We start from the raw sequence: 25,364 nt of genomic DNA on the forward strand, positions 1-25,364 counted from the left end.
CCTACAACTAACAGCACTCTTAATGTTGAAAGATTAGATGTTTCCTCTTAGGATCAGGAACGAGAGGAATATCCATTCTCACAGCTTTTATTCAACATTGTGCTAGAGGTTAATTAGTGTTATAGGGCAAGGAGGATATACAAAAAGGATTCATGTTGAGAAAGAAAAAGTAAAGCTACCTTTATTCACAGTTTATGTTAAACACCTTATGAAATCAAAGAAGACCTTATGGGGAAATTTACTATATTCACAGATCAGAAGACTCCCTATTTTAATATGTCCATTCTTCCAAATTGATGTGTAGATTCAAAGAAATCTCCATGAAATCCCAACAAGTTATTTTGTGTGTGTAGAAATCAACAAGCTGATTCCTATGCAGAATATGCTGTACCCTCCTGTGGAGATTTACAATGAATAAAAAAATCTGGTAGTAAAAAATAGGTAAGTAAAATACGTTTAACCTTGTTTCATAAGTACTTGCAAATTGAAAACTTTTTTTGATGCAACATCAATTAACATCTCTGAGAACATATTTTAGAACACGTGCTAAAGGTAATAGTATTATATAAACATGGCCAGATATATGTCACGGAAAGAGGAACGTTGGCTGTTTAGAGAATGGTTTAGAGGGAAAGTAAAGGCTGGATGATCTTCTAGGGAAAAGATGATGAACGTTGGAGGAAATAAAGAAAAATGAACTGGGGAGAAATTGATTTTGAGAGCTCTTTAGAAAGGATAATTGTTAGGACTTAATGATGAGCTGAAGGAATTAGGGTAAGGAATAAGGAAGGTCATTCCTATGAGTTTGACTTGAATCTAAAAACACTATAAATATGAAAACTCAAGATGATACCTGGCCATTTCCGAAACTATTTTCTGCCCATCTTATGTGATACTCAGAAGTCCAAGGACAAATAAAAATGCTTTTCCAGCTACTTAGCAATGTAATTTTTTAATGAACATATTATCTTTTATAACCAGAGTTCTAGACACAAAGATGAACCAAGTAATAGGACTTACAGGTTCCAGGATAAATGGCTATGGACTGACTGTTGGACATTCCTAGATTGCTATCCAAGGTGCTGAACTGATTTGTCTAGTTATTGGAAACTACTGCTGTTGCCCTTTTGCCTTTGCCTCAAGCTTAGTTCTCTGATGGAGTATCAGCCTTGTCTCAGACCAAGCTAGACTTCATCTGATAGCATGCCTGCCCTGAGCAGGACTAACTGACTCTGACTTTTGATCGAGACAACAGCTTGATTTCTCAGTTGGACTCCTGGCATATCAGCTGCAAGCTGCAAGCTATATGTCCACAGACATTAAAAATATCCTGGCAGGTAGGTAAATATTTTCTCCAGGAATAAAATTGACCAGCCAATGGAGCAAGCAATTTGTTAGTGTGGATGGCTGTGAGCTATAGAAATTCTCAGGGTTTCATTTCAGCACATTCAGGTGTCAGAATCCTCAAGTTTTCCCTTTACAGGCAGCTTCTGTTGGCTGCCTGCCTATCTTGAACTTGACCCTATAAGGGACACATTCTCCTCCTTTAGGCACTTAACATCTAGTATAAAAAACAAATATATAAAGTACTGTTCAGTGGCCTATATTTAGCATCAAATAAATCAAATGCATTAGAGATCAAGGCAGAGAGAATTAGCATGGATTGCAGTAGTTGGGGAAAGCTTCTGGAAGAGGAGGAGTAAAACACGGGCCTTGATGTACAGGTAAATTTTAGATAGTGAAGAAAATTTTAGCAGTGAAGAAAAGGGGGTACAATATCACAGGTGTGGAAATGCCCATGGCACATGAAGGTAGTGAATACTCAACTGGTTCAACCTAGAGCTCCCTCTACTTTTCTCTTCTCAACCCACATTCACGTATAACACTATCACCTTTCTTTGTATCTCTCCCCACAGTGATGGCATTATTTCTCTTACACAAAAGGAAGAAAAACCATATATACTGACATTTGGAAGAAAATAATTCTATAATTTCCTTCAAGTACTTTTGATATTTCCTAGTGACATGCTTCTTCAATGTGTAAGGAACCTTTTAAAACTCCTGGTCCTCAAGTCACAAGACTGAAGACTCTCGCTCTTAGGAAGAGTAGGAATGGCTAATAAAATGTAGCCCCTGGTTTGAAACAAAGCTGTCATGGTGCAAACAAGGACAATTTAAAAATGAACTGTAAGTGCAGGCAGAGAAAAGGAAGACTCTAGGAATATGCAACTTGTAGGGAAAACTGGAAGAATTCGTAGGGAAAAGACATTCTTAAGTGAGTTTACAAGATCTTCCAGCCTACATGAGTCTAAACAAAATTCTGAGTCTTACATAGAATCCTTCTTACCATGATTTCAAAAAGTACTTTGATAGAACTTGGAACCTGATGTGACCAGGGCAGAAAAACTCCCTTCTTTGGAGTTTGACTTTGAGCTAAAGAGATAGAAGACTCAAGACCTCTATTTATAAGAGGAGTGTGTGGTTGTAATCAGCAAGTTTTTGTTTGTTTGTTTTACCACTACACCAAGATTTTGGCATTGGGTGGAACAATGTACTTAATGAACATGAATACTTTAAGTAAATTGATCAATATTATTTAGCATTACTTAATCACTTAAATTGTGATAACTGCATATAGTATAGACATTTCCAACAGCAATGTTTGCCTGTAAAATCTATCTACTCAATGTTACCCCAAAGCAAGAAGTTAGTGTGAATACAGATTGCACTGTACTCACACGTCACCAGGTTTCATGAATGTGGCCAGCTAAACTCCTCATCTCCATTCTTCCAAGAGAACCCCAATTAACAACCAACTTCTTGACTATCATGAAGGGTATTCCTCACTAGCTATATTCCTCTGGACAATCACACACACTCATTTTTTCATTTCTCTTGACTCTCAACACTCATTTAATTAGGGTCTCTCTCTCTCTCACCTTTGGTCCCTTTCCTTCTTTCTCCTTCTGGCTTTTGTCCATTTATAATCTGTCAATGTTTCTATTTACAGAAAATTTCCCATTTCTACTCATTTCCCTTTGAGCTCCAAATCATCCTAATTATTGTGCCTTTGTCTTTTGTGTAGGGCACCATGGAAGGTCTTTTTCTGACCTATTGATAGCACACACAATTAGGTCTCAGGTGAAAAGCTTCAAAGGTGCAGGGATGTCCTAAAAATTTCCATATTCAGTTTTTAAAAGAATTGCATTAGGGCTTAAGTTGCCTGAAAATTATACTTATATAGAATAAGTTAATGGCTGACTTTGCTGAATCCATAAAGTGTTACTGCACTAAAAAAATAGAATATATGGGTATTTATTAGGAATTCTTAGCATCCTTGAACAAATAGGTCTCATGCATCTCTAGATATCAATCATGTCTGTTTATTCTATGTCTTTTTTATAATGAATGATCTTTGCTAAAATGAATAAATATAGCTGGTACCAAGAGCAGAACATTGTAAGTATTTTATGTTGTATATGGTGAAGGCGAAAGGCAGATGGTGTGATTTGCTGGTACCCAAAGCAGGTATTTAGCAAGTACAGATGTTCAGCAAATATCTATGATCATGTGCTTATTACCCACTCAAACTTGAACATCATAAAAATAGAGGTATATTTTTAAATATATGTACCAAACTTTAATTTTCATTTCACACTCAAAACTTCTGTACAAAAAGAGGCAAAGCAGGCAAAAAAAAAATCACAATGACTTTAGCAAACAACATATGACAATTTTAAAACAGCTTTGTGTATGCAACAGCCTTGATAGATGTAATGGGGAAATTGGGTTCCAAAATTTTTGTCTCTTTAGGATAAAATTCCACTCTTTATTGTTAATATTTTTAAAAAAGGTTTGTTGCTGTTTGGGTACAAGATTGAATAAGAATTCTCTGAATTCTGCTGCACAGTTGGATTCCAAGATTGGGTAGGCTTCTTTTTTCTTTTGAGGAAGCATGATTTTTTTTTAACCTAAATGTGATGATGTATAAAAACCTCAGTTTACCATTAATGTCTTGATATAATGATGATGAGTAGAAGCAAATGATGAAGCATGATATTAACTAACAGTTAAAAGATAGTATCCAAGACTTTCTTTCTGGTTGTTAATCAATACTGCAGCCCTAATGGGCTACCACAATTCAAAACACTCACTGCCACTTGCTTTCTATTAGTTGTTGTTAGTGATGGATGAAAAATTTCTGCGAACATAGTTATGATGCCAAAGCAGCAGTGCATCTGAGAAATGTAATTTTCACCTGTTGCCTGCCCAAAAATAAATATCTGAGTAATGGCAAACACTGTTTACTTGAAAACTATGAAACAGCAAATATGAAATAGAATTAACATTGACATGGATACTGTGGCTAGCACTTTCCCCTAAACCACCCCATGGATCTTGAACACATGTGCATGCAGCACACAAAAAAAATCATGATTGTTTAAGGACTCCTAATGCCTGGAGGACAGTCTGTTAAAAGAATTTGTCTCCCACAGTAGCTCTGGAGTGGACCAGAGATCCATCACCTCGTAGTGATCACAGACATTCAATTAACTTGTCCTCCTGATAATCATAGGCAATAGTTCAGGCCCTGGACTTTTGAGAATCCATGTACGGGTGAATCTTAGCTTTGAAACAAGGCAGCCTGGCTAAACTGGGGCAGGCCAGCAGCCCCTCCCATATGTTTGGTCCCACTTGATAAAAAGTCTAATTAAAAATTATAAATATGCTCAACTATTTACTCTGCAAGTCCTTTCCTCTCTCCAAGACTTAAGCTCCTCACCCGATAAAGGAAAAAAAATGGACTCCATGATGATAAACATTGAGCGCCTCTATAATTCTTGACAGTTGTTGCCCAAAGATAACATGTGGCTGCCAAATAGAATATTTCTTAAGCTGAATAATCAATGAATTTGTTCATCTATTGTTACCCCATTTTCTGGCTTCCTCTAAGGTATTAAAATCCCTAGGCTTGAAAAGGTCGTGAAGGCCATCTAAGTGCATTTCTGTTCTGATGAGAGAACCCCCCCATCTAGGCAGCTGTACTTGTTCAGCTTGAAAAGCTCCAAGGAAAAAGGTCTTTTCTCTCTCTGTTGACTGACATGTAGATATAAACCAGAGAATCTTTTCTGCCACTTGACTGGGTTTGTTGTTATTGTTAAAAATAAAATAAAATTTAAAAAAAGTATGTTTCCCTTTTTTTTTTTTGGAAGACTCAAGAGAATGCCATCTGGACACTAAAGTCTGGAAATCAATTGTGTCTACAAGTTATTCCTTGGAACATGGTGAATGAAACCCTGATGTACCCAGGCCCAATTTCTGGGATTATCAATCACTGGGCAACTCTTTCCTTCTATCAGAAATAGGCAAATAATAATATAAACCAGACTTAAGGCTGATTTAAAAGTGTCCAGTCTCATCTTATAGTATGTATGCATAGGCCACATGGTGAACAGGGGAAGATTCAGGAGTGAGGTATCCTGGGTTCTAGTCCTACATGGAGTTGATCCTCTTTGACTTCAGCCTTGTCTCATTTCTGTACCGGAGGTTGAGACGGGAGATTTCTAAGATTCCATTCCAAGCTCTGATCTGCAGAAAGGATGACTCTAGGCCTTGCCATATATTCAAATATATTCAATCATCAAGACAAGATGGGGTGATGCTTCCTGGCCTCTGTTTACTAAGGAAGCATGTAAGAGTCAGCCATTTTATTGGCTCATTGCCTTGTAGGGCTCTTGGAGATTGTTTTAATTGCCCATTTCATAGATGAGGAAAGTGAGACACAGAGCTTAAGTGTATTTTCAAAGCTCACACCATGGATCAGTAAGGCTAGGACTCAACCCAGGTACTCAGACCAAAGGTTTAAACATTCCAACCAGCCAGCAGTGTGGTCAGGGAGGAGCTGCCTTTTAAATATTAGGGAACTGGAAAATGCAGGGATTCCTCTCTCTGAATTCCCCAGTTTCCTGGTAATCAATGAAGTACCCTAGGCCTCTGTTGCTGTATGGATGGTCCCCAGAGGACAGGGCTCATTTTAGGAGGGACTGTGTACCCAGCACCCCACAGACAACTGGAATGTCATCAAAATACTACAGTTTCACAGCCAAAGGGTTGAAGCAGAGAGATGACTGTCCTGTTGCCTGTGTGTCCTTGCTCCCAACCCGTCCCCCACTTCCCAGACAACCTCTTTCACAGCTCAGCTATGACAGCACATCTGTCTATTCTCACTTCTCTCTCACAAACTGATTCAAGCACAGGTGATTTTCCTCTTGAAGAATCAAAAGGGAACGTTAGAGGAATATAAATCCAGAATAAATACGTGCAAACAAAAAAGCTGCACATGTGGTCTGCAGTCTGAGGAGAGAGAGGGGGCGTGCTGAATTCGAAACACTTGAATCTGTGTCTTCACATGCATTTTTCTTTTCTTGGATTCCTCTCTCCCTCTGTCAGGATAACAGTTGTGTTTCTTGTAGCCAAGCTGACACAGGAAATCAAATACTTCATGTTTCTACAAGTATACTTCCCAGAGAGATTACACATCTAGATTTAAAACACTACCACAAACTATTAGGAATTTCAGATTGTTACAGGTGTAGTTAAAGGACTCCAGGAGTAAAGATCGAAATCTCCAAATTTTGACTTTGGAGAAGGGGGTTTTGTTTTAGACATCAAAGGTAAGGCTCTCAAGTCAATTTATGCTCTGCTGGGTCGAGTCAGTCAGGATACAAATTAAGGTCCGTGTATTTCAGTGACAAGGAGGAAATGGTTATGTAAATACACAAGTATTAACATCAATCTGTATTAAATTATGTAAACATATACATCTTCTGAGGTCAGTACATAGATCCTCTTCTTTGAGCAGAGCTCTACTGAAGCATTGCTCGAATCTGTTTGGAAGTCGATTCATCATTCAAGTGCTTTGTAGTGAACCTGGATGGAGAGAAAACACTGGGGGTCAGTGTGTAAACAGCACCTGCCAGACTGCCAGGGAAGACTCTCAGCCCATCTTGACCTTGAGAGACACAACTGATATTTACAAATCAACCCGGGGCTTGTGCCTTAGCCAACTAACCACACTTCAATGCCCAGAGTATTCTCAGACAGACTTAATATTTGATTCTTCTTTCCAAAGGAACTTTGTATTGTGGTTTATTCAACAAGGAGACTTTTGTCTAATCAAAGAATTACACGGGGGAGATATAAGCTATTCCATTTTCCGGGGAGGTAGACGTCACGTGAATGAGTGCAGGATCTCAACCATCTAGGCTAACCCTGCTGAGTTACAAATTTCCGCAGATGGATCGGCTAGCAACATTACCCAAAACTTCAACGTCTATGGTTTTCTACTTTCCTGGGGGCTCCTATGCTCACTGCCACCACAAGAGGGCACAAACGCAGGTCAACAAACAAAACCAGGCAGCACATCTGCACCCTCACATTAAGCTGGTATAGGAATGGTTTATGAAAAGGGAAGAAAAGGGAATTAAATTGTAATCGAACCTTGACCACGTCCTAGACATTTCATGTCAGTTTTCATTTCACTCACTAGCTTTGCAGGAGAGGTTACTGCCTCCACTTTACAGACGAGAAAACTGAGATTCAGAGAGGTTTAAATGATCCATTTCAGACCCCAGATCTGACAACATGTGATTTGTGAACCATGCGTGGTTTCTGATTTGGACCCAAATGAGTCTGCCCCAAAAGCCTGTGCTCCTTTCCTTCACTGCACTATCTACAGAAGCCACAAACGCCAACACTCAGAGGCGACTGCCCTGCTTTTCACAAAACCTTGCTTGATTCAATGAAGGTGGAAAGCTAAAAAAAAAAAAAAAAGTAAGAAAACATCAGAGGCGCCTGGGTGGCTCAGACGGTCGAGTGTCTGACTTCGGCTCGGGTCATGATCTCGCGGTTCGTGGATTTGAGCTCCACGTCGGGCTCTGTGCTGACGGCTCAGAGCCTGGAGCCTGCTTCTCATTCTGTGTCTCCCTCTCTCTCCGCCCCTCCCCCACTCATGCTCTGTCTCTCTGTGTCTCAAAAATAAATATAAACATCAAAAAAATTTTTTTAAAAATCAGACGTGAGATTCTCACTGTGTATGGGAAGCCCTCCTGCTGTGAAGTGGGCACCAGTGGAGAAACGCTTGGTTCACGCACAGAATCTGGAAGGCTCCCATGTTAATGTTGCATCTGCTCTGAAGAATGATGACCTAGCAACTCCACAAAATAGCGTCAACCTCAGTTTCATTCATTTCACGTGTGGCTGTTTCTTCATTTATTAAATGGGGATAATAGATCACCTTCCCTCTGAGTTGTGATGATGAACGTGCTCGGGAGCAGAGAATAAGATGTAAGTGTTGTATGTAGGTAGAAGATTATTGATCCATTCCACTTATACTTATTGAACATTTACTGCATGCACAACACTGAGTGGAACTCGGGAAAATCAAAGATGAATAAGGCAGCAAGGACCATAAACCTTCCAGATTGCAATCCGGCACAGGAATGATTTACACAGTAGTGTGATTCCACAGATTCCTGTAGATGTGTCATAGCTAAAAAATAAGCATCCCTTCTCTAGAGTGTATTAAGCACACGTATCCTTGGGAGAGAGACTGCTTGGGCATTAGTGGTTGGCAGGGAGAAGCTGAAAGGGGCCACCGCTGCCAAAAACTGGGCATTAAGATAGGGTAGAGCAGGGTTTTCATTCACAGCTGTGTATGCAAGACTTCTAGGGAGCTTTTAGAACAAACACAGAGTGGATGCCCGAGTCCCCACCCCGAAGACTCGAATTCATTCGGTCTGGGTTGGAAACTCCGCCTCAGTGTTGCAAAAGCCCACCACAGTTCTCATGTGCAGCCAGGTGAAGGGGAGAGTGAGACTTGGGAAACTTCTTCCGGTGAGTCCCCACTTACCATAAAGCAGCGCGGCGGCCCACAGTTAGGCCCATGACCCGTGGGGTCACACAGACCCAGGGTTAGGTTCTAGCTTGGTGCTCGACCGGGTGACTTTTGGCAAGTTATCTGATTTCCCTACATCTCAGTTTCTTCCCTCTGTAGAAAGGCTATGATAAAAACGATGCTGACTTCAGCTGGTTGTTGGAAAGATTAAACGTGTGAAGACATGCACGAGGTTCTGCCTGGTGCTCCAGTGCCGGGTCCCTAACAGCATCTAGATTCGCAGTCTCTCGGAAGGGGCGCAGGGTTGAGGCTCACCTGAGGGCATTCAGCAGCCCCTCCACACTGTCCGGGGCCTGTTCCTTCAAAACCTTTATGCAGCCTTTCATCTAGGAGGAGAAAGCACCGCATTTTGTTAATACTACAGCAATTGCGTCCATGATAGTATCTGTTCAAACAACCATGTGTGCATGATCAGATCACATTACTTCTGCCTGGAGAAATCACACACAGAAACGACCAGCAGACCTTCCTAGTCCCTCACGTTAGCGAGAGGTCGCTTCTGGGCACTTCTAGAAGTTGTGTATCACTTCTCACACTCTACTGCCATTGAATGTTTCACGTGTGTGGCATTGAGGCTGTGACCCTGGCATTGAGGCTGTGATCTTGGCATTGAGGCCGTGATCCTGGCATCGAGGCCGTGATCCTGGCTCGCACTCCAGAGCCACATGCAGGGCATTCCTCTCAGTGGTTGCTCGGTGCAGACTGACTGCCTGAAGGACAAACCTGATGATTTTTCTGCCATCCCACTTTCCAGGGTGCTTTTCCTCCTTTAGCTGATGGACTGGCAAACACTTAATTTTTTTTCTTTGCTTTCTTTTTCTCTTTTTTTGAAAGGACACAGCTAAAGACCAACACCAGGAGGCCTCATCTCACCTCATGACCTTCACCAGGTAGAAGTAACCACCACCTCTTTGTGTTCCTAATAGTAGGCTGGCATTTATCAGGGAGCCTTGGAGACTGAAGCACCCAGATCAATCTGTCTCCCTCACTAGATCAGGGGAGGACTGGTGAAGGCCACAGGTTAAGAATGTGCGTGCTTGGAGGCAGGCTCCTTGGGGTTCCTCCATTCTTGCGTTATTTAGTACCTGCGTGGACCTACACAAGTTTTTGGTCTTTTTGTGTGCCCTTGGAATATAATTTATTCATAATTTGGGAAGTATAAGAAAGATACATATATAGAGATCACATTCCATTATGCATAGCCTAAAATTTTTTTTGACAAAGGAAGTATCTCCCTGCACAAAATACAATCACTCATCTTCAACTCAGATGTTCACACTCTGTATTAAATTTGGGGAGACTAAGGAGCTCTTTTATAATGGTTTCTTATATTTTCTGTGGGTATGCTTCTGGTATGTAGGAAGCTTTACCTTACAGCCTAATGGACCCTGATAGCTTGATGGACGTAGCCAGAAGCACAGGGTTGAGAATCATTTGGGAGTCACATCTAGGCTCATCAGGAAAGAAATGCCATGGGCAATCAGAGATGTCTGTCACGGGTGCAGGGTGGGGGTAGGCTACAAACATGCCAGGTATGTGTCACTTGCAAGGATGGAATCAAGCTCAGGGATGCACAGATTTGGTCCCTCTCCCAGTGGACTTCATGGTCTAGTGGAAGAAGGGAGAGGAATAGCTCATCAGCAGTGTGAAAAGTGTTCTTGTAAAACATGCCTGAAGAGCAATGATGACTTGAAAAGGGGAGAAGAGCAGTAGCTGCTCTTTGGGAATTTCTAGTTCTGTCTCAGCCTGATTATAAAGCCTTGGGTGTGAATACGACCCAGCCAGGGATGTAGTCGGGCCCAGATCCAGTGAGAGTTTAATAGCATGTTAAGGAGTTGGCAGGCCTTTGCCGGTAGAAAACACCCCTGGCAGGTGTTAAACAATCTAGCAATGTCATCAATATAGGAAGGGATCAGAAGGATGCAAGTCTAAGGATGGAAGGGTCAGTGAGGGCCCCTGAGGCTATCGAACGTGAGAGCAGCAGTGACATGGAGAATCATGGGGAGGCAGGAGTATGGATCCGAGGTCCGTCCAGTCCACGGGACCCGGTGACTGATAAGATATGGGGGCAAAGAAGAGGAAGGAAAATAATTCCAGGCTCCAAGGGTCAATTCCTGGTTTCCAGCTTAGATGTCGGGTCAGAAGATGATGAAACACCTGAGGCAGGAACCCAGGAGAAAAGCAGGTTTGTAAGGGAAAGGATTGTCTTTGATTTGGTGCCGGCCATGCTTCATGTGTCCAGAGGAGGTCGGGTCTGGAATTCTTGGTGAGCTTTGGGCTGGAGACTGGGGTTAAGGAGTGATTCCTTATCAGATTATTACAGAAGTCTAAGGAAATCAGCAGAAAACACCACCTCACTTCAGCCTGGCTTCCTGGAACCCAAGGATAGCATCTGTTCTCTCAATGACCCAACCCCTCTGGGCCTCGGAAACTTTTCTCTGATGATTCATGCCTCCAGAAGTACTCTTCCTTCCCTCTTTCTACTTGGGAAAATTCTACCCCTTTCCCAAGATCCACCTCAAACATCACCTTCTGTCTCTCCTCTAAGCGGAATCGGCTTCTCCCTCGTCTGGGTTTCCAGGGCATTTTCTTCGTGAGTGCATATAACAATATGCATCTCAGGGTTTCACAAATAAATGCTTGTCTTTTCACAGTTGATGATATCCTAAGGATTTATAAACCCAGTGCAGGTAGCTGCTGGCTTAGCAGCAGACTGGCATCTGAAGGAGCTCCTTTATGTCATCAAAGAAAATGGCCCATGTTGAACACATGTTGCGTTAGGTAAATCTGAAACTTTCTCGGAGAAACATGCAGACTTCAGTAGGAACAAAGCTTTCTTAGTGAGATCGAAGAACAAATACATTTCATGAAGACTATGTGTGGTTAGATTTAACATTATATCATATTTACGACCTCACCAGACTCAGTAAATGACAAGCAAGGACAAGCTATTTAAAGGTTAGGGTTACAAGACATAATTGTACCTAGTATATTTTTATTTTTTGACTCTGTGACAAGTTACCAAATGGCACTGGTAAATGAGAATGTCCCGTGAGTTACCACGTAATAAACTCCATCCACATTCAAATGATATTCATGGAGTTATTAAGAGTTATTTATACTTAGTCCATAGTATAAAAAATGTTAAAGCCTCACAAAGAATACAGTAAAAATATTTATTGGTATGAAAAAAAATCCATGCTATACTGTTATGCAAATAAATGTTTTAAAAGAGCATTTATAGCAGGGTGCTAATTTGTTAGGTACACACATGCATCTACACAAACATCCATATAAAAAGAAGGGACGAAGATATGTTGCCATATCGACAATGGTCATCTGTCTGTGGTAAGGTTACTACAGATACATTTAACATTCTGTATTTTGATTTCCTAGATTTTCCTAATTTTTTATACTAAACACTTTTTTTCTTGGCAAACACAAATCACTGCCCTAAAAATAATACTCTATGAAGACCCATGACTAGCTGTGCTAGGAGGCGAGAACTGCAAAATGAGTAACCCAAGTTGCATTTCTAACTGATAAATTTCCTTACATCCTTCTGACTCGTGGTCCCTCTGGGCATGAGGACTTTCTGTCGGCACAGCACTAAAGCATCAGAGATGCTGCTCTGTGCAGTTGAGTAGAAACAGAGTGTGCTGCCCAAACTTAGCATTATCAGAATAAGTTAATACCAAGAGGTCCCATTCTGCCCTTAAAAGGCTTTATATGTATTTTTTTGGTTTATTTATTTGGTGGGGGAGGGAAGTAAAGAGAGAGAGAAAGAGAGAGAGAGAGAGAGAGAGGGAGAGAGAATCCCAAGCAGACTCTGTGCTGTCAGCACAGAGCTCGATGTGGAGCTCAAACTCACGAACATGTGATCGTGACCTGAGCTGAAATCAAGAGTTGGATGCTTAACCGACTGAGCCTCCCAGGTGCCCCCGAAAGGCTTTACATTAACACATGAGATACACTATTGGGTTGATGCTGCAGACAGAAAATCCAGAATGCTAAGTGCTCTGGGGCCAGAGGAGAAGGGAGGTTCTGAGCATGCAGGGCACAAGAGATGTGCTCCTGGATGAGGTGACATTCGTGGAGTGTCTTAAAAGAATCCCCACATCAGAAAGAAGGGACGGCATTCTGGGCAGGGCAAAGGGCTCAAGTATATCCCGATGACAAGAAAAGGCATGGCATTTGGGTGAAGCCACCAGTTGGGGGCGGCAGGACAGGAAGTTGGAATACTGTTTGAAATGTGACCATATCTTGCCATGTCTTGCAATCCAGGATCTCCCAATGCCGCGAACTTTAAGATGCCTATAACATATAAAAATATATTCATATGGCACATCGGATACGTTGAAGGGGAAGTTTGCAGCTAAGTGACTATTCATCTGCTCAGCTCCTCTACCGGCTGAGGGGATTAGTGTCTCTGTGCTTCTGCTGTGCTTTTTGATCGGATGTCTGGCTGTAAGCACATGAAAAAGATTGGGCTTCTTGCTATGAGGACGGCTGCCACGAGGGGGTTTGCCCCTTGGGAGAGATCCCTCTCAACGGGGAACGGAGAGAGAGAGAGAGAAGCAAGGTCTGTTGTGCAACACTCACGAGCTCTTATTTAGAAAGCAGAGTTCATAACTATTCTTACATCGATCTTGGATGTCTTGCAGAAAGCTCCCACGGGATGGACGTGGTCATAGAGGATGATTACTCCCACCATCACCCTCATGCAGAACATCAGCGTTTCTTCGCTTGTAAACCTACTCCTGTACTCCCTGGAAGAGAGAAGAAATGGCAGCTGTGTTTCTTCTTGCCAGAGCACGTTCATTTCTGGCTACTTTAGACTCCTCCAATCATCTCTTGAGAGCAATCCCATACCTGCAACAACCAGGTTAATACGCTCTTAAAGAAACCCATGATGATCATTCTCCTTGAATCTATCCAATCAGCAATTCAGTGTGAAAATAAGGTAAATTAGAGGGCAGTAAATTCTCTCCTCTTCTGCCCTTCAGCGGGCCAGCTCATCACGTACATCACTCCCCCCACCCATCAATCTTGAATATTTTATAGCAGGTCCCTCTGGCTGTCCAAGATTATAGAGAATAATGGCTTCATTATGGAGAGAAAGAATCAGGCTCATTGCTACAGAGCAGCGATCATGTCTCCAGTCAGAGTAACTTCCTTTGTTAAGACACAGGCTGCAGATTGAATTGGATTGGCAAAGATGCGTAAAAGAAATTATGTACCATTCACTGGGCCGGGAGTACTTGTGGAGTGTGAATTTTGTTCACTTACCTTGACAGGGTCCCTGATGATTCAGATAATTCAAGATAATTTTAGAGGCTTTCTTAACATCTCTCTCATTATGAATTAGGCCCACAATGAAGATGATTACTATTTCTGTCTTGGAACAAGTCTTAACTTTGGTATAAGTGAAATATTTGAAATTAACACCATCTTACATCTGAACAGAGGATCACATTTTATAAGGTGCTTTTGATGTCTTTGGCCCTCCCAAGCCCTCTACAGCACAGATGACATTATGGGAACTTCATCAGAGGAGGAAACCGAGGCCCACACAAGCCATTTCGCTTGTCTGCCGGCACACAGAAGTAGCTAAAGAGAGAGCTGGAGCCCTGACTTGTGGGTGTGTATCTCCTCATTACTGTGCTGCCTCACCATTAACGACCTCAGCCATTTCGAAAATCTAGCAACTAGTTTAAGCACAAAGAAACTAAGAGAGACAGACAGAGACAGAGAGGGAAGGGAAGGGACAGAATGAGAAGGACAGATGGAGAGAAATCTCCATTATCACCCTTGCCGCGGTCCTACCACCTCTACCCTTTGTTCTAAATCTTCTGTCAAATCTTTTCTCCCACATACTCATAATAATACCCAGTCATTTAGGCCAACCCTCCACGTGGCCCTTCCACATCTGCCACAGCATCTTTGATCTGAGTCACAGTTCTGCCATCTAACAAGCTATGCAGCCTTTGGGAAGTCAGTGAACCAATTTGGACCTCAGCTTCTTCAACTACAAATTGGGGAGACTTACACTTAGCAGCCAGCGTTCTTTGTGAAATGGATTCAGATCATATACATGTCCACGTTAACGTGTTGACCCAAATGTCACCATCGTCGTCACCATCATAATCGTCAACATATTAACAGGCCCTCTCTAGGTGAACCCTGACCATGAATCCACCACCGATGGAACTTACGGTGTTTCCAGCATGACTTTACAAACACTTGTCATCGTACTGAGGCAGTCTGTGGTGTTCTCTATTGGCAGGGTTTTGTTCTAAGAGGGAGACACAGAAGGAGGTTAGTCCTGCTAGCAGCTTTTACGTGTAATTCAGAAAAAAGGACCTCGGTGCGTAGGTTCACTCACTTCAGAGACAAAGTGCATGGTGGCGTTGCTGAGGGTTTTCAGCATTGGCGTGGCTTCTGCGTAGAAGAGGGACATTCGATTGGCCATCTCATTATTGACTTCATTCTCAATGTCTAGCTGATGAAAGTTAAGAAGAGAATATGCAATTGATAAACAGATGGTCAAAAATCCCGACACGATGTCTGCTGGAAAGGGAATCACAGAAGAGGGCTGGCTTCTCCCTGTGCCCTGCCTGAAGCAGAAATCAGAGGAAGACATGGGGAATGGGCACACACAGACCGGGGGACCCAGGGGCTCACATGCATGTTGTTGATGCGGTTGCGACTTATCGTCCTTCTGTAGTAGCTGAAGTCATTCTGAATGGCCGGGTTCCTCATCTGAAATTCAGAAGAGAGGAAAGAAGGTCATCTCTCCACATCAGATGGGGGATGCGCATTAGGAGCCCAGACACCAGACTATATAAACATAATAGGACGTCTCTTGGTTGTAACAGTCAAAGCAACTTCTGGTTAAAAATAAATACTCAGAGGGGTGCCCGGGTGGCTCAGTCAGTTGGGCGACCAACTTCAGCTCAGGTCACGATCTCCTAGCTCGTGGGTTTGAGCCCCGCATCAGGCTCTGTGCTGACAGCTCGGAGCCTGGAGCCTGCTTCGGATTCTGTGTCTCCTCTCTGTCCCTCCCCTGCTCACACACTGTCTCTCACAAAAAACTATACATTTAAGACAATTTTTTAAAATCCTCAGAGCCTTATTATTTTATCGTATGGCTACAAGCTAGATTTCAGGGAAAGAATCCTTGTTCTCCATCAAGATGGAGTCCTTCTCCACTTGAAAAGGATTCTTCTTATTGAATTTGGCAGATTTTGAATTTCTGTTTACAAACCACCGACCTACATCACTTTTACTGTAAAGAAGGCAAATTCTCAGCTTACATGTCTCTGTAGGGAAGGAGACACCTCTTACTCACTGATTCCCCACCCCACGGCATTAGCAGAGTGCCTGTACACGGTAGGTACTCAGGACAAGTTTGTTAAATTGTCTGAGCGTGTGCGGTCTAACCTTGAGCTCATCAAATCGAAGGGTAAAATGAAGAATTTCCGCAAACTCCTTCGCCAGGGCCTGCTCCCTCTCCAGGTGTTGGGTCGGTGTGTAGGGCGGACAGGTCAGAGATTCTAATAAACTCTGAAGAGCTTTTTCTGAAAGTCAAAGTGAGTAATACACATTTGAGGTGGCCCACGGAGATTCTTCAAAAAGCATAGTTCTTAGGTCCTGCAGACATTCTCAGAGATAACCTTTCTTCTCCATGCCTTTTGCCATAACTGTGTGCAGGGTGATGTGTGTGGATAAGAAGAGGGAGCCCATCATGCCTGAGCAGACTGCCTCCCCTGCGACCCCCAGGGCCACGCAGATTCATCCGAGTCTCTCAAAGCTGAACTCTCTAGTGTGCACAGTGCTAACTCCTGCCACTGTTCAGAAACCACAGCTATGTGTTTTTGGATCATGTGTAGGAGAGAGCCTTTCATGACAGGGGAGGAGATGAGGTGGCCCAGAAAACATGGCTAGATAACCTGTACTGCAGGGAAAGACTTTGGGTCCCTTTCCAGCTCGTCTCTGCCCCTATACTCCAACCTGATCCAGGGGAGCCTTCCTGCAAACCCATTGTGATACCGACCTCCATTATTGTCCCCAAAACAGTCTCACTAAATCCTCTTGTCCATTTCCAAACATTCCCTCCAGTTTTTCCTTCAACGTATATCTAACAATGCCAAGTCGTTTAACCAATCCTTGACAGCAAGGGTTGGAACCAAACTGTGGCACACAGGCCAAATCTGGCCCACTGTCAACTTTTGCAAATAAAGTTTTATTAAAACACAGTCACACTTTGTTTCTGTTCCTTAATGTGTGGACCATGGCTACTAATGTCCTACAATGGCAGAGTTGAGCAGGTGCAACAAAGATAGGCGGGCCCAGGAGCCTAAAAGATTTACCATCCGCTCTTTACAGTAAAGTTTGCGGGCACCTGATCTACGGTTTTTAATGGTCTTTTACAGCATCTTTACAAGGACATCTCGTGCCGTTTCCGTTTATGGGAATGCCTGGCCTTCTGAGTCAGCCGGTTCTACCTTGGTGGTATCTTTTTCCTTCTGTTAAAAATCTGGCTCATTAAGATTTCAGTTCATGGGGTCTAGATACACACTTTGAAGAAACAGAAAAAGGAAACAGAAGAAGCTATCTGAGAGTCTTCAGAGGCTCTCTGTTCTTACAAAACTGTTTTAGCTCATTCAACCACTTCCTTTGGGTCTTAGCTTCAAGTTCTCTCGACACCATGGCTATTATTCTCCCCCAATTTTTTTATTTCTCTGTTTAACTCTTAAAATATGGCATTCACTTACAGAAAAAGTAAAGTAGAACATGACTACCCCTTTCTTCTTTCTAGATATATTACATTAACTGATGGAACCTCAGAGAGCTGTATCCTGGGGGGAGTGGTTATATCACATAGGTGGACACATCAAGCTTCCTGTCAACCAGACTTGACTTTACTCTTGCTTCTGCAAAGCCATTCTGAACCTGTACAGGTTGCTTTTAAGGCTAAAGAGCGGAATGTTGTTTGTTTTTCCTGTGTTTTACTATATTAAATTTATCACATGACTCTAACCAATCAAGTTCTTTTTTGGATTAGCCGGTGATCTGTTTGTTTCAACTCCCCTGTCATTTAGAAATGTGGTCAGACCACAACAAAACTGTTACGAGTGAGACTTAGCTGAGAACAAGACTAGAGGGACACCCAGGAGCAGAGACACCCCCAATGTGCCGAGAACCTCAGAGGAAGGAACGCTGAGATGAATTTAAGGGAATGAAAACCACACGTGTTGTTGTCCATGAGTGGCCTCTCCTAAGACATTGCAGATGGATGTGGGACATCTCTCAGGTCACTGAGCTAGCTCTTCCTGCTTCTTTCTCAAACTCTGTAACATAACATAGCTCCGTCACACACAGGATAAAAACTACACGTACATACTTACCTAGCCTTATGGAAAATTCATAAAATCTCTTTAGCCTCACAACCAGAGGACACACTGCATTCCAAGCTTTTTCTTGAAGCTGGATGTCGTTGGGATTTTGAATCGCCTACAAAAACGCGACAGAATTGTCTGTTTAAAAAAGAAGCAATAGCCTCCACATCAAAATGCCTCAAGACTGAGAAAGTATGGTAGTTGAAGAAAAACACAAGTCCTGATCTATTTTGCTAGTGTGCTCTTAAATTGACATCGGTTCACGGGACTGTCCTCCAAGATGCTCAGTTAGAATGAGATTTTAGCACTTGACCATAATGCAAACGACCCTACAATCAGATCCTATATCATCTTACTTTCTCTTACTTTAAATGCAAAAAAAAAAAAAAAAAAAAAAAAAAAAAAAACCATGCAAATCTGACTGGAAGCAATTCAGCCTTCCTCCATCACATTTTGATTCTACTAAAGTCAAGCCAGTGCTTATTAGGAAGTGCAGGTCCTGAAGATGTCTTTCTTTCTCTACGATACATATTACGTTCCTTCCGTTCTGTGATGTTACCTAAATTACCTAAATTAATGGGGACCACGACGTAGAATAACCACCTTTGAGAAGCTGTCACTTTCTTAGAAATGCTGTTTTGTCTGGGTTGCAGCAGCTTAAGGACTAGAGCGTTAGTGGTGTTTTTTCCAGAAGGATGGCAGCAGTGGCTGTAAATGTGTGTGTTAAGTGAGCATGTGTGCACATTTGTGTATGTGTTCATGCTGCCACAAAGCTAATTATTTCACATAAAAGGAGTATCAAGTTTCTTGCCTTTAAGGCATTATGCAGCCTTAAAAGCCATGTTGGCAATTTTGTTTTGGTTGTTGTTTTTCAGGTATTTATTTATTTTTTTTAATCTCAAGTCATTGCAAGATGATAGACCTACAGGCTACTTAAAGCAAGGCAGCTCATGGCGGTTGTTTCTGATACTGTGGAACCTGCCAAAACTCTTACAAAATGCTGGAAGTCTGTGCAAACCCAGACCTCATGACTTATGCTTCAACTGTTGTCCATAGGCTTTGTATGGACGTTTCCCTTAAATGAAGTAATATACCGATCTATCGTTGTTTAAACGTCAGTCCTGTGATAACAAATGTATGATGGAGAAAAGAATGGCTAATATTTTACACGGTCTACCGCACCGTGTGTTCAGATTAATGTACTAGAATAAAAGGGGCCATTCATACTTTTTTAAAAAACACATTACCCTCCTTGTTCTTCCTAGTACACTAGGAAATACTAGGGCTATTACTTAATCTTGCTGGGTGTGTGTGCGTGTGTGGGTTTCCCTTCTCCTCCGAGGGTGCTGTCAGCTCAGTGTTATCATTGGCATACATCTCGGATCTCTGGCCCCGCGCCCTTGTAAGCTTGCAGGTCTGCGAGGATGCTCTCAGAATCCTGGAGGACGGCGCTGATCTGGTTCCATATTTCCCTCTCTCCTTCCGTGGGCTGGGCATCTGAGCAGAAGGGAAACCAAAAGACACAGAGGGCTTGTGTTTACAGACAGCTTGGGAAGAAGATTAGCATTCAGTCTACCTGATAGACAGTCCTATTTGATTCCTACAGGTTTGGTCTTTACTCGTTGACATAATAAGCTGCTAGGAAAGGAAACTAACACGATTTCTGTATGTTACTTAGTTCGAAACAGTCATCGGTCTCTCTGCGCACGTCAAACCAAGCATGTTGGAATCACTGCGGGTACTGTATGTGTTTGTGTAGAACATGCTTTTTGCACACCGATTATCATGTGCCAAGCAGTTAACTGGATGACAGAAGAAATAAATCTTGTTTTTTGGGCTCCACATTTAATAGGAGAAGCTACTGAATATTTCTGTTCTGACTAAAAGCCTGTGAATCTGAGTACAGACGGGAAAAGCAGTCCCCCTTACATTTCCACATAAAAAATAAGCTTAAAATATTAGATAATCCTTCAGAGCCATGACGGAGATGTATCTTTCTGGAACACAATGACACGGAGAAAGCATTGAGACTTCCCATTGAACATGAACTCAAGAAGTACAGGAGCTTTTTTTTTTTTAAAGACACCTGTACTGTTCATCTTTGGTCTTGACTGTAAATGCTACTCACAAGAATAAGTGACACATTCAGGCTTACATAAATGAAGAGCATATTCTGATAACCACAGAAGCATTTCCCTTAGCTCTAAATTCCCACTTGATTACATTCCTGTAGGTAATACATGTTCTTGTCCCTTTGAGTATTTTGCGGGGGTTGGTGGGTGCATTTTGGTGGTAAATCTCACAATACCTATAAAATAGGTTGCTTGCCTGGGCTAGTGAGGAAAGGAGCCTCCATCCCAAACAAAGGCATTGCTTGTCGAAGGGGGATAGATGTCACCTCTTAAAAATTTGTTTTCAAAAATCCCAGTCCTAAGGTAGTGAATTCTCTCAGGAGACCCCACTCATGAAAGGGTAAGTTAGAGTTATGTTTGTTATAACATTCCCCAGATCAAATCCCAGTTTTGACAAGTCTCGGTGGGAGCACCAAGGGCTGATCCTGAGAAAGGTAATAATTCACAGGTGTGACTCTGGGAGTATAAGAGACAGAATTCCTGAGCTAGGTGACATTGAGGTAAGGTGCTGACCATGCCGACGGGGCTTACAGGAGGGCTGAGTATCAGAGTAAGGGTTGGGCCAGATGCGGCTGCTTCTGCCTCAGCCGCCACCTGCTGGACCTACACTAATCTGAGGCCAGAGCTTTGAGAATAGATGCCCATTTTTAGATCAGTTTCCTTACCATGTCTTGCTAAGACCTAAGAGATTGGTAGAGTTACCTGGGAAATGAAGGGTGAAACTCATCAGAGTATGAGAGTTCTCTTTAGAAAGAAAAATCCCAGGTCCCTATAGACTATTCGGATATTTTGCAAACTCTGCCTTTTAGGAAGGAGATGGATTTCAAGGAGAGAAGGGGTAAGGACTGAAGTGCACGTGCACCAGGATTCAGAGAAGGAAAAGACAAGTGTGGTGTGGGAGGAGAGACAATCACTCAGTATAAAAGATGGGCTCGAGCTGGCTGGCTGGAAGGCCGAGGGGAGTGCGACCTGAAGAACATGACAGAGATCTGGCAGGTTATGGTACAGAGCCTAGCCTGGGAGGCAGAGGGGCAAGAGGAAACGTGCTATTCCTTTATCCTTTTCTGCCCTTCCACTGTTTCCATAAAATTCTTTGGTGCGATGATATGCACGTTATTAATCACTTTGTAGGCTATCCTTTCCTGCTTCCCCAAACTTTTCTCAAAGGATGTCCTAAAGAGAAACCATTAAAACCTCATGAGCTAGGACGCCTGTCACTGAAGACAGCATTTCAGTGAACAGAATTGCAGGCCAATATCTGAGTAAGAAGAAAGTCAAGGGAGAGAGCCATGCGACAAAAATGCAGCACAGAGGTCCCAGAAAACAAGGAAAAAACAAAAGCTCATTCCCTCCAACCCTCTCCTCCTTTGGATGAATAAACTGAAAAATCATCAGCCAAAAAAGGCAATTTCCTAGAAAGAGAGAGAGATATTTGAAGAGGAAGAAAAGAAAAATAGGCTGTGACCAAGATTCTGAGGGGTGAGTCTCTTTGAATGTAATTAGAAAGCAGTGTGTAAAGAAGGCGCTTGGAGACCAGAAAAGGAAGCCTTCTGAACTTGGCTGTCACGGTGACTCCATCTCAGCAAATCACCCCTTGCTAAGTTTTAGACAAAACCGAATTAAAGGGAAGTGGCTGGAAGAAGACAGCCGGACAAACACAAAAACCCATTCTTCTGGTGATTAACACAAAAGGAGAAAATTTTCAGTCAGTTTTTGAAAACAGAAGCCTTTCTTAGGCGCTTCAAAAAGACTATTTCTAATAGCGCAGCCCCAAAGGGGTCCTGGCTGCAGACGGGCAAGCTTCACTCTCACTCCCAAGTGAAGGGAATCTTGCTGATCCAACTCAACACTGACCTTGATGTGACCATAAAGAGCTGGACGAACAACTTGGGGTGGTGTCACCTCTCTCTCAGAGGCGGCAGATTTGGGGCTTCAGTGAAGCAGGTTCCATCATGCAGTAACCCTCTCCCGGCACCGCAGTGACCTATGAAACAGGACCCCCGGTCACAGCCTCTCTCTCTGGGGAGATGTTTCTTTTGGCAGATGTCCTGGTGTCTTCATGAAAAACGTTTCTCATATGGCCCCATTTAGCAGGGGTGGGGTGGGATGGGAGAAATCCAATCCATCAGCCCTTCTTCATCCTGACTTAGAAATGTGCCGGCTCATTTTCTTCCATAATTTGTTGGTCTTAGTGGATGCCCTCTTTTTTTTCTCCTTCCCCTGTCATGGAACCGAAGTCCCCTCTTTCAGCTAACAATGAGGCCCTTGATGCTGGCAGCATGGTCCCTACCTTCTGGGGACTCAAACCACACGTGGGGTCAACTTCCAGGGTGGAGAGTACAGACTGGGAGAAGCTCTAATCTGTGTATTTTGCTTTTTCAAATAGAAAGAGGACGGTGTAACCCTAAGTGACATTCGGCCTCGGCTCATATACCTATGGAAGTTCATGATTCGTTCTACTTTGATCCCCCGGCTAAGTGATTAGACAGCCAGGACTAATGAACAAGAATCTGATCCATTAGGCTGCGGGACTCTGGCCTTATTTGTTTCATTAAACCTCCAGGACCTAGTGCGATGCCTGGTACATAATGTCTGCTCAAGAAAGATTTGCTGATTCAAAGAACTGAATGAATGATTTATCACTCACACTATGTCTTATGACGACTTTTCTGCTTGTCTTTGTATTTGGCGATCTTTGGAGACAGAGTCTATATTCTTATTCTCGGTGCCTCCATATGTCCTACCCATTGGAGACATCAGTGCGCATGTCATGACTCAATAAATAAATGAGGACGTTGACCAGGCGGTAGAGAATGTGAGTGTTGGGAAGCAGTAAAAGAAGTGAAGATCCTGTTACTTCTGGATCCTCTCCTCTGTCTCTTCTTCCCAAATGGCATCTATACTGTTACCTCTCTCTCACTGTTATTGTTTATCTATCTATACCTATATCATCTATATCTATCTATATCTATATCTGTATCATCTATATCTATACCCATATCATCTATACCCATATATAACATATATATCTCTATCTCTATCTCTATCTCTATCTCTATCTATATCTCTATATACCTCTATCTCTATCTCTATCTCTGTCTCTATATCCATCTACCTACAATCAAATTGGCTGTTCGTACTTTCATTAACCCTTGTGTTTTTAAATCAGCCATCATTTAGCTACAGCCTCAATGTCTCTTCAGCGTGGTTAATACACTATTAGGATATTTGTTGAGTGAAAAACCGCACTGAAGTTGACCATCCCAAGTTTAAGGCTGTTATCACTTGTTTTCCAGAATATCCCTTTAAGAGGCTTTGGGGTCTCCATATTCAGATTCAGTTGGTACCCATGTTTTAAAAATGTATGGTGTCTTCAGATGTCAAAGAGCAACATCTTGCAAAATTGGTGATTGAAAAGGTCTGCTGATACTCAACCTACCAGCCACCTCCTAAAGCACTTGCTGAGTGAACAGGAACTCTGAATTATGGGTTTTTTCTATTTTTAACACAAAGATTGACCTTTTGTCAAAGGTACACACACGTGCATATGCCCACCAATAACACTATCGATGGAAATGAGTCCTTATTGTCAGTGGTAGCCGGTGAATCTCTCGGTGATGTTTCTTCCGAGAATCACACTCTAAAATTCTAATCATTGTCAGTTATTTCATTGCCATTGAGAAGAATAGTTACATCAGGCTGGGCTGCTCTAGTCTAACAATAAAGCTGTTAAAAAAAAACCCTGTGATTTACACAGGCAATTTCAGAAACCAATACTTTGAGGGGCCCTGGAACAAGCCTATCCAGGCCATTCCCCAGGGAATGATTTAAACCCCTGTTCTGGACTTGCTATTGTGGAAGGTATGAAAATGTATCATGTGCACTGTGACCTTGAATACATTGTCAAGAAACCACTGAATTCCAAGTGCCTAGAATTTTTAATGGAAAAATACCCTCTATCAATGAAGACAGTGAAGCAGTATTCATTTTGTTTACAGGGGATCTATTTATCCTCCTCGGGCTCAATTTGCTAGTAATTATGGATATTAACAGCCAGGATTCTGGTGTCACCGGGGTCAGGTGGAGGCTTTGCCATGGAGGACTGTGATGTTTACTGAGAGCAGAATGCCTAACATTCCACCGTGTGGATGGAGAGGAAGGTGGCTGAGTGCTATGCTTGTCAGGAAGGAACATCTTTGGTGAACATACCCCAGGGCACAAACCAGGCTGTCAAATCAAAGTGTTCTTATCTTTGTAAATCAGCCAACAACACACTCTGTCTTCACAAGCATCGGGAACACACATACCTTCTCTTAACAACCTATTCAGGACTGTATGGAAAATCTGATAGAGAATCAAACAAATCAACTGAAGATAATGTGAGTAGAAGACACAATTTATTTGGAGATGTCTTTGGCTTTGAAGGAAGCTCTGGCCTTTCATCAATAGGATATATTGCTATCTCTGCACCTCGCCAGCTGTTGTATAAACAGTGAAGAAAGGTACAGCACAAAGATTTGCCAAAACCGTAGATTAAATCCATAGCTCTTCTTTTCCACCACGTCCTTACTTCTCTGCCCCTCGCCCCTTCAGGATAAACGAAGATACACAGCTAATTATCTATGATTAACATTTGGGGATATAAAGCAGTAATGATTTACAGCAGAATGCTAACTGCTTACAGAAACCCCATAAAATTGCAAAGATCCATTGGAAAATGTGTGTAACTGGGCTGACATATTTATTTGTAGAGGAACATTAGTCGTCCGGCACCAGAGCCCAGAGCCCTCTCCTACGGAATTTCCGATGAGGTCCTGTATAAAGCAGGAAGGGTTGAAGCTTGAAGGCTCATCTACTTCAGCTCCATGCAGTGGG

General features: G+C 42.5%; 1 protein-coding gene across 4 annotated transcripts in view; it reads right to left on the reverse strand.

Annotated features, from left to right (window-relative positions):
* Positions 1-3,613: 3,613 nt before the first annotated feature.
* CYRIA (CYFIP related Rac1 interactor A) overlaps positions 3,614-25,364 on the reverse strand; it is a 108,139-nt gene continuing 86,388 nt past the window's right edge. For all 4 annotated transcript variants that reach the window (XM_040496121.1, XM_040496119.1, XM_040496120.1 and 1 more), the window contains 9 exons: positions 19,733-19,854; positions 18,367-18,472; positions 16,400-16,536; positions 15,641-15,718; positions 15,342-15,458; positions 15,172-15,251; positions 13,599-13,725; positions 9,212-9,282; positions 3,614-6,930 (listed from right to left, as the gene is read on the reverse strand). In XM_040496121.1, the coding sequence (XP_040352055.1) occupies positions 6,867-6,930; positions 9,212-9,282; positions 13,599-13,725; positions 15,172-15,251; positions 15,342-15,458; positions 15,641-15,718; positions 16,400-16,536; positions 18,367-18,472; positions 19,733-19,854 (902 nt within the window). In that variant the 3' untranslated portion in view covers positions 3,614-6,866. The remainder of the gene's footprint in view (positions 6,931-9,211; positions 9,283-13,598; positions 13,726-15,171; positions 15,252-15,341; positions 15,459-15,640; positions 15,719-16,399; positions 16,537-18,366; positions 18,473-19,732; positions 19,855-25,364) is intronic.

Source organism: Herpailurus yagouaroundi, unplaced genomic scaffold, assembly GCF_014898765.1.
Source record: "Herpailurus yagouaroundi ecotype Mexico unplaced genomic scaffold, PumYag 188, whole genome shotgun sequence".
NCBI classification, from domain to species: Eukaryota; Metazoa; Chordata; class Mammalia; order Carnivora; family Felidae; genus Herpailurus; species Herpailurus yagouaroundi.